Below are 10262 nucleotides of genomic sequence, written 5' to 3'. Positions count from 1 at the left end.
AAATTCTCAAAGATAATTTAAACTCATCATCATTAAAACTCAGTAAACATTACCAACCTTTTCGTAAAAAAACGCCTCCAGTCTGGCTTGGCCAGTTCGTTTCTTCGTGATTGATTCCAGAGCGAACAATTCATTGAAAAACTTTTGCGAACAATAGTCCGCCTAAGCTACAGGAATTTATACAACTCAGACTCTCATTCCAGACATATTGAAAAACTGCTACAAGTATAATACTACTCCACCAGTTTTAAAATTCGTCTGGATTACGAGTCTATTGCACAAATTCCTGCAGCTTAGGGGAGAGATGAAATTTTTGCGATGCTTGCTTGTTTGTTTTTTCAAGTCGATCGATCAAAAATTTGTTGTCATTCATCGCTGTCTTGTCAACGAACAGTATTGTGGTTTTTAATCAAGGTTTCGTTGGTGAAACTGGAGATAAATTATAGCTAATGTATCATTCGAGGCCTGAAGAAGGAAGGCCAATCCTATACTAAGCTTGGCCTCGGGCTAGGCCTAAAGCTAGGCCTAATTCAGTGGTTTGTTTTTTTTAAAACCAACAAAATTTTACTGGTCGGCCGTTTATTTTTACCGGTAAAATTGACGGCTAAACCGGCGTCGGGAGAACACTGCTATAGAGGGCAGCATAGCTATAAAAAATTATCATGAAAGCTATACAGGGCATACGTACGACGCCGCTCGCTATAAAGTATGGACAAGGAGGGCGTTGTCACGACGCCATACGACTGGAAAGGGTTAACTGTCTCAGCAATCAGTTTATTACATGAAAAATATCAAAAACTACTGAAAGGATACAAAGGGCACATTGGCGGAATTGGCAAGAAAGTGAGTAACTGCTAATTGACAATTGGCCAACCATGAACATAGTAACATCAGGAGGCCTAGTCTTGTCTGCACTTTAGCGGTGGGCTGGAATTGAAGATAAAGTAATCGGTTAATATACAATGGATGATACAAAATACTGTGTAGCACGTGCGTAACTAAGGTTTTTGGCGTCTGAGGCAAAATTAAAAAAGGCGCTCCTTTCCAGCTCTGATCTTTGTTCTGAGTTTGTTGTGCTTGTTAATTGGTAAAAAACATTAAATATTTTTGTTATTTTAAAATTTTATAAATATTTTGTCCAGGCTCATTTTGGCACCCCATTTAGTTTAGTGCCCTGGGCATGTGTCCTGTCTACAGACCTGTAGTCTGTGGTCGGTTTGCTAGTTATCGCTTTTTTCTTCTTAGGTAAAATGCATTCTTTTCAAAACACCAAGATCACATCATTAATATTAAACATACATACCTACTATACATAGTAATCTCTACTATACTATACTATACTTTAGACTATGCTATATACAGTATTGCTATATAAAATGGATAGATAACATACATGTTTGACTGAGAATAACTGACAGAAAACTAGACAGATATACAAAGGGTAATGAACATTATATTTACCTGTGATAGCATATTTGTGCATTGCTGTAACAATGACACGGACGGGTTTCCGGGGCCAGTAGCAAGCTGGACTCGCAGCAGTTGTTCTTTCTGGCTGGCATTGTCCTTCAAGGCATGTGCTAGAGCGACCGACGCGCACCAATTTGAGACCGAATCCTGGCTGAATAACCCACCACATAGAAGCTGGCCAGCTGTAATAGCAGAAGCTGTTCCAAAATGCAATAATACAACTTATATGAAACAGAGTAGCAATGTAACAGTACTTAAAAATTAGGGGGGAAAATGAAAGGTTTGTTCTTATAATATACCCAAATCAGCTCTAATTATTACTACCCTAAATTACCCTAAGAGTAATAATATAATAACTTTCATTGTACCTTGCATCCTTTGTCTAAGATGGCACTAATTAATCATCCATTAATATAACAATTAATATAATATAAGTCGATCGATAAGTTGGTATATATTTATCAGAACACTCACTTAAGCAGACAAGGAGCATCAGAAAACCAACTTAAAATTTTGCAGTTAACTGCAGTAATTGATTTGTATTGCAGTACTTGCGCTAATATACTTCACCACATTGGCATAGGTTGGCACCCGAAAGGCTGATGCAGTGTAATAAAATTCTTTACTTGCATGTCCGCAATTCCGTAGTATTCTCTTGAACACAATGTATATGTATGGATGCACTTGGTGAAAAAGTCCGACAATATATGATTCCTTTATTTTACCAATTTTTTTTCACATGAATTTTTTTTAGCTAGTACTTCCGTTTTTCTTATTTACAGAACCTTCGGCCCAATGTTTAATTATAAAGGCATTATAATAATATCATTTCAATATTAACATAATTATAAGTACAATAGCTGACTTACCATCTGCAGTGGCAGGTAAGAGAGTTGATATAATCTGCTCCTGTCCAACCTCATTCTTGTACAAGAAACACTGAAAACAGTAAAGCACAGCACAACGGAGAACAAATGGTTGCTTCTCATTCACCATTGACATAACAAGCACAACAATTGCAGGCCTGAAAAATGTAAATCACATTCATTAAATTATATGTCCAAGTATAAAAAAATATACATTTTCTGCCTGTATCAATAATCAATGGAAATTTAATTCATTCAACAAATTATATATTCAATGATATTTAATGAGGGGCTCTTACCACAAAGCCGACTCAAAGAGGCCCTGAATCAGTACATACAAATATATAAAAGGAAGGTAAATACAAAAATACTATGAGAAAAATATTTTAAAAATCTCAATAAATTACATAAGATTTTAAAATGTGAACATTAATAATTATTTCATTAATCATGACATACACAAATTTAAACATCCTGTGCTCAACATTATTGTGATGAGATTAACGTAAAAAATGTTAAGTATCACATCAAGTAGAGTTCGGGTCTGGTAAGGAGCAGTCGCCACTCTGGAGATGGTGTTAGTAAATTAACATTAAACTTGTCCGTAAAATAGTAAGTCATAAAATGGTTTGATAAAAAAATCCAAAAATGCCCTATCATTATCTACAAACTACAAAAACAGTATTTTGTTTGAGGGCACTGTTTACTGGTAGAGAGTAGTTGCCACTCTGGAGATGATGTTTAGTGGAATATTAAACATCAAAATTGTCTTGGTCATTATTGGTTTGTTAAAAATATAAAAAATCCATTTCATTTCTACAAACTACAAGAACAAACTGTTTGAGGGCACTGCTTATTTTTAAGGTTATCATTATTTGTATAGGTATACTGTAGTATATTTGAGAATTTGCATACCTCGGTGGTGTTGAGGGAGCACTAACTGATGCGAAGAACTCCTGGTTAACTTTTGAACCCCTGATAACCTCTGACACAGTATTGATTGTCTGTAAAAATAGAAACGATAAATTTTATATAAATTTATTCAACCATAGCAAAGATTAAATGTTGAAAAAAGCCAAAAATCAATAAATATTCAATAATTTAATGTGTGATTTACTGTATCATTAATATATGCTTGTGTGCATAGCAGAAAATCTATTTACTACCTAGAAAAAAAGAAATCATTAAGGTCCTATCATACTATTTTTATCATTTTACTGTTTACTAATATCTAAGTAATAAAATTAGTTTCTTTTTTAGATTATATCATGTGGTTTTATCGCCGGATGTTACCAAATTATGAGACACAGCCACAAAAGTTATTTTTCCTGATCATTCTGCTGATGACAGTCAGGGCAATCAACCAGGGATATTACCTCAAAAACCATATTCCTATACATGGTGTAGTGAAAGTTTCATGATTTTCCTAATATTTATTTTACTTATATGCCATGAAATACCAGTGTTCTCCCAACTGAAACATTTCTACTGGCAAATTTGTCCATAAAATTTCAGCTATGAACGTAGAGTGAGGTGTTATCACTTTTGAGTGAGGTTTAATGACATGAAAAAGACATGAAAAAAACAACACATATAGTCATACTGTAGCCTAGGTATACAATGTAATGATGTTCATTTATTGAAAGAAGGCCAGCCTAGACTACATAAGCCTAATCAGTGGTTTTATTATTTTACAGACTCAAGATTTTTACTGATTGGCCAGTTATTTTTACCAGTAAAATTGATGGCTAAAACAGCTTCGGGAGAATACTGAATACCTGCACTTAAGGCTAAAACATGGCAGATCTACTAAACTTATTAAGGAATTTGATAAAGGACACACATAAGCCATCAATTGACAGGTCACTGTGTGTACAGTAAATACCTGGATAAGTGCCGCAGTGCAATAACATTTTTGAAAGTATCTGTACGGCACTTATTCAAGAGCGGCGCTTATTAAAAAAATATTGGCATGGCGCTTTCATGCTCGTTTCCATGTTACCTATCTCACTTATTCCCATCCCGATTTCCATAGTTCTGTAGGCCTATCATAGGCCCTACATCATCGTAAATAGACATTAATAAAGGTATGATTTTGTCTTCATTGTGTTATTTATTCATGAACACTGTATAATGTAATGAAAACCCTGTTTCTCGAAGTGTTTTAATGCACACAGGGTAAAGTATATACTTTGATTAACCACCGCTAAACAAGTTATAAAAAAGTCTTATCATACCTCAGTTAGGATATCTGCAGGCACGCCGCTTGCCATCAGAATGGTGCAAAGTTGCTTCAGCAAGCCGCACTGGTTGATTACCTTCTGACACGACGCTGTTGCCTGCTGTGGGTTGCTAGGAGACACTAATGTCCGAACGACCTGCAGCATTGAGTTCACATTGTTGACCTTCTGAGCTGACCAACCAACATCTAAACTCTTAGGTTCATTGTTTTGGAGGTCAAAAAAGGGGGCCAATTTTTGCACATACCTGCAAAAGAAATGAATAAGGAATGCTATTTTATCTTATAAATTAAAATGTTATGGATCATTACTTTATTAAGAACTAAATGTTAAAATCAAAATACTAATTCTATGAGTCTATAATTATAATGATTCTATCTCTCTTTATATGCCTTTTTCAAGAAAATACTAAGTATTTATAAGTCACTTAAGAAAAAACATAATAATAGGCAAATTAGAAAAACCAAAAAATCGCCTAAAAGCTAAAAGTTTGGTTTAACAATAATGATTCTATAGTGATATTAATATCTGAATTAGCACAGCTTTCCAATGTTAATTATAACATTATGATTAGAAAAATTATAAAAATATAATCAATATGAAATATTGTATTTAGTGGAATAAATGCCTAACTTTGAATAAATGCACCCTTCACAGCCTCATTTGGAATAAATTCCTCCCTAAATAAACTCCTCCTAAACAACACTTCTCAAGGGGCATTTATTCGATTAAATGTGGTATGTATTTTCTAAATAACTTTTAGTATTACCTTCCTTCTTTAAAAAATGTCTGATTTGAACTGTTTTTCTTCAATAAATTAAGTAATAAGAGTAGGCAATCTTCAACAACAATACCACCCTCGCTCCCTCCTTCCTCTGAGATAATTTCAAGAAGCTTCTCAAATGCATTCTCAAAAGCTACTATTTTTTGAATATTTGCATTATTTTTAGTCAACTGAATCAGCAAAAGAAGTCCCTGAGAATTGATAAAATAATAAAAACAATCATTTATTTAATCATTTTATAAAACTATTAAACATATTTATCGATCCAACAGGCATAGCTAATCGTTACAATTAACATACTGTAGTAAAACTTGAATGACACAACAGTCATTAGGAAATAAATAACTTATAAGAAACATTCAATGAAATATAGTAGTTTGTATGAGTTGAGTTACTGTAGTAGCTAATATATGCCTAGTTGCTTGGCAAGAATTGACAATGTATATGGCGAAGACAAAATTCATTTATCTACAATTAACAGCAATTATTAGAAAAAGAATTTAGGAATTTCAAAAAAGGCATCAATGTTTACTTCAATAGGAATATATCTCTATGATTTAATTTGAATGTCTATGTTTTTATGTATTTACTTACATCGTTTCTTATCACCTCACGACTATCTGACAACAGATCCATTAGTTTGGACACGCCCATTGGACTTACAAGTACACATTGCTGTACTTGGGTTGACCTGTGCACCGTCAAAGCAGTTAAAAGCTTCACAGCTGGCCATCGCACTTTGAAATCAAATTCCTGAAGTCAAAATAAAAAGAAGACCATTAATACTTTATTAAAATCCCAATGCTAACATTAAAAAAGACAATCAATAAAAACTTGTATGTGTGTTAAACGAAATATAGGCCTTTCTTTTTATTTTTAAAATAAATTCCTCTCACCCATGCATCCTGGATGAAATATTTATCTTCATTATTATTTTAGTGCCCTTTAATTTTACATGACATATTTTAGGCTTCTCATTGAAAATTGTAAAAAAAAAAAGAAACAAAAACAGAATTTTCAGTTTTTTTTTAAGGGATGGGGGGTGTTTTGGTAAATATTCAATAACGCACCACTAGTAGGTCCAAGATAAGTGTGACATTTTCAGGTTTCTTGATGAAAATTTCTGTAAACTGCTCTCCAATATGAGATTCATCTGCCTTCTTTACTTCACCATTTGATAGTTCATCTACAAAACAAAAATAAATTTTACAGCAATGATGGCGCCAGTGAGAAGGCTGGGGTGAACTTCGACCTCTATTGGGGAAGTCTCGCCGGGCACCCGGGGCCCCTGATCCAGAAATTTCTGGGGCGCCACTGGTTTACAAAACAAAGTATTGTCTTTTTGTAATTTTTAACCTGTTATGTACACTTTTGGAGCAAAATAAAAATTCTGACTTTACCACTCACTTGGTGCAGAAACACAAGAGGTTTGAATTACAAAGACACTATATATTTCAAAGAATTTATTTTTAAATTTTGATATTATTATTCTTATATCAAAGAACTACTCCATATTAAACAATCATGTTTTTGTACATTAAAAAAAAAAGACAACATAGGAAAGAACATGCATACATTGGTAAAACATATGTGTTGGATGAATGATGATAATCGAAAAGGGCAAAAAAGCCAAGCTATTAAGATCCTGATAAAATGAAACTATCCCCCTCCACCCACAAGAGGTACAATCCCAGTATTTCCAAGTCTCTGTATCTGTCAGTGCCTTTAATGTACCTTCATCTTCATCAACTGAATTGGATATAGTGTTATGTAACGTATCCAATGCGTATCCAACTATCTCTGCGTCTGATCTGTCATTCTGTAACACATGGATCAATATTTCCATAGACTGAGTTCCAACCTCCAAACGGAAAGTCTGTAGAATAAATACATTACTATAAGTTATGTAAATAAATATATGGTTGTAATCCGTATGCATTATTACAATATAATTTCAAGAGCTATATTGCAATCCTATGTTTAATATACTGAGCTGTTGGTAAATATTAATACAGATCAACTACAGTAAAGACCTCTTTTGGGACCAGCTCTCCATGGTTTTAACATCCTCAGACTGTAATTAGCAAAATAATAATAAGAAAATGGTAAAAAATTCTTGTTTCTTCAGGACAGCAGAAAAGTTATTTGGAGATCTGTACTTAGAGGGAGAGATCTAACGTGTATTCGTACCTTTACTTTTTAGCGTAATAAAACAAAATCTAATATTAAATACTGCACTGGGACATCTTAGTTTCTATCAATAGATAATATTTTTGTATGTTTGAAATACAAAGGTAGATGGTACACCAAACTTAGGTACGGTCTAAACAACTATGGGTACAAGATAGTCAAAATTAGGTGTACGAGTTAACCAAAATTTGGGTACGAGTTGTGGGTACGAGTTGGCATGAGTACAAGTTAGCTTGTACTGTATATTAAGTGAATAAAAAGTATAGCCGCGTTAGTCTGTACAGTATTCTGTATATTAAGTGATTATAACAAATCTCTATTTAAAAAAAAAAAAACCCAGCAAAACACACACCATTTTACGAAACAGTTAAAGTCAGCCTGTCCAGTACTTAATACTTACCTTTGATAGCGCTTTTAATGCACGGACAGCATCTCTGCGGTCATCTAGCAAAGTAGATGACTGGACTCTATCGCATAACTTTGCAACCTGTAACAGGAAAAAAAGAAATTGCAAATAAACCATTTCGTAGTTTGAACTACGCATGCCTATCAAGGCCAATCGACATACTGTAAAGAAACTATATCAAACAAAACAGGTTTATGAACGTTGACTGATGCAGGGGTGGCGCAAGGAATTCAACGATGGGGAGTCCGACTTCCTCGATAGCAGGAGGAAACATGTCCTCGACGAAAAGAGTGGGCGTGGTAGGGCGTCGCTCAAAATCTCTCGAAAGTGTTCCACCGGAGGGGAGGGCGAAGCCTCCAAAAAATTCGACAATCTAGGGGTTTTAAAGGATTATTAAATTAATTTTAGAGTCTACTAACATGTAGACAATACACACACATTTTACTTCTCCCTGACTGGAGCCCTGGTCCCCATCCCCGCTAGCACCACCCCTGGACTGACCGTGGATATGTTCATACTGTACGCAGTTCAGACAACGAAATGGCTTACTATATATGCCCTCACATACTAGCTGTCTGTAATGTGCTATGTAATTTTATGTTTTTCAATGAAAACACAATCCCATGGATTGTGAGGAAGCAGTGGAGGAAAAATTTAAGTTGGGGGGAGGGAGGGGGAAACACAAAAGTGAAGTGGGGCTTGATGATTTATTGAGTTTGAGGGCCACCAGCTCGCAAAATAAGGTGTTATGAGGTGATATTCTTTACCTAGCATAATTTTTTGGATTCAAACATTTTCAAGGGGGCTGGGGGAGCGTGGGAAACTGGGCTGGATGAAAGGCGAGTTTTTTTGGTCACGAGGGTGAACACCTTTCTCAGATATGCAATCAATTGCACCTTGACTGAATATCAGATCTGTCAGTGTCAAGTATCAACGTAGAAGTAGATGGTTGTTATGGTTATAGATAGGCTAGCCTACAGCAGATTCTACAGACACTGTACTGTAGCGGTATCTGGCCGATGTCGAAGTCAGTGGGATGAATACAGATCATTTCAGTCGCACTTTGTTTCGTTCGCACCTCCTTTCGGTCACGCTTCATTTCGGTCGCGGTTTGTTTTCAACAAATATATGGAGCGCAAATGGAGTTGCGAAAATGCCAAATTTAATATAACTAGGCCTAATTTCATTGCGAGTTCGTCAACAGGCCCGTAGCCAGGTCATTTCTGGGCGTGGGGTCCAGAGGCTTGCCCAAGGGCCCTGGTGGGGTCGGGGCGAAGCCCCTGAAGCCAGAGCAGTTTTTGTGTTTAATGGGTCTATATAATGTTATAAAAGCAGTTATGTTTTCAAAAAGATCTATGTAATAGAAAGGTGGCAATATAATATAATTAGAAAATATTTCGCGAGTGGATTTCCTGTACGATTAAAACTCGTAACGGTACTGCATCGTGAGTGGATTTCCCGTACGACTAAACATCGTAACGGTACTCGGTTTGGTCTACAGGAGTTCGTGCTTTAAACAGGTCATTCCATTCATAGAAGAAGCCTTTTCATGGAGAAAGTGTACCTTTTAGCAAAGGTTTTTTTAGGTCGAAACTAACTCCGGCTATATAAAAATTGATTAGAATATTGAAAATTTTATTCGTGTTAATGAATAGATAAAGATTACTAGGCCTAATATGTCCATTTTTATTGATCTAATCTACGTGTATTTACTTTCATAGTTTATATTTAAATATTTAAAATTGTTTATAAATTTAATTAAAATACTGTACTATATGAAATAATGTAATCATTAAAATTTATGATAATAATTGATATTTAAATAAAGCAAAAGATTGAACCATGTTAAATACAGACACAAAGTATACATAAACCTATTTCTAGATTACAGAAAATATGTAAATCTGTATTAAAATGATATAAATTTATATATATACATAGAAATATTATGGTAAATATGTATTTAGTATAACAAATTAAATTTAAACGAAAATATGGAAGAAGCAGAGAAAGAAAGAAGAATAGGAAAAAATTGAAAATGAACAATAATAATCATTTTTTCATTATTGCATCACGTTTTTGTGAAAATACCCATCTTAAAGGACTATCTGTCGTTTTCTTCTTTGCCGCAGTGGACGAAAAAAGTCGGTTATTCTACGTTTCGTAATTCTTTTTCACCAAAAATTAACAATCGTTTTGACGCACTCCGTTCTGTTGTGTGTGTGTCTGCTGTTGAAAACAACCTTCCTAATTTTGTGACTGGCTATGATGACTGAGATGGACTGGGATGGAAAAAAGGAGTCAAT

General features: G+C 34.6%; 1 protein-coding gene across 1 annotated transcript in view; it reads right to left on the bottom strand.

Moving 5' to 3' along the window:
- Positions 1 to 10262, bottom strand: part of LOC117121829 (general vesicular transport factor p115-like) — a 24088-nt gene that overhangs the window by 10534 nt on the left and 3292 nt on the right. Inside the window, exons 2-11 of the mRNA XM_033267197.1 lie at positions 7951 to 8037; positions 7095 to 7236; positions 6431 to 6546; positions 5955 to 6113; positions 5346 to 5551; positions 4574 to 4823; positions 3252 to 3340; positions 2340 to 2494; positions 1462 to 1667; positions 814 to 927 (exon numbers count right to left, since the gene is read on the bottom strand). Coding sequence (XP_033123088.1) covers positions 814 to 927; positions 1462 to 1667; positions 2340 to 2494; positions 3252 to 3340; positions 4574 to 4823; positions 5346 to 5551; positions 5955 to 6113; positions 6431 to 6546; positions 7095 to 7236; positions 7951 to 8037 — 1524 coding nt within the window. The remainder of the gene's footprint in view (positions 1 to 813; positions 928 to 1461; positions 1668 to 2339; positions 2495 to 3251; positions 3341 to 4573; positions 4824 to 5345; positions 5552 to 5954; positions 6114 to 6430; positions 6547 to 7094; positions 7237 to 7950; positions 8038 to 10262) is intronic.

This window comes from Anneissia japonica, unplaced genomic scaffold, assembly GCF_011630105.1.
Source record: "Anneissia japonica isolate Jap-2015-1 unplaced genomic scaffold, ASM1163010v1 scaffold2392_len1475705_cov187, whole genome shotgun sequence".
NCBI lineage: Eukaryota > Metazoa > Echinodermata > Crinoidea > Comatulida > Comatulidae > Anneissia > Anneissia japonica.
Note: the sequence above shows the minus strand (reverse complement) of the source record. Positions and strands in the feature narration are given on the sequence as shown.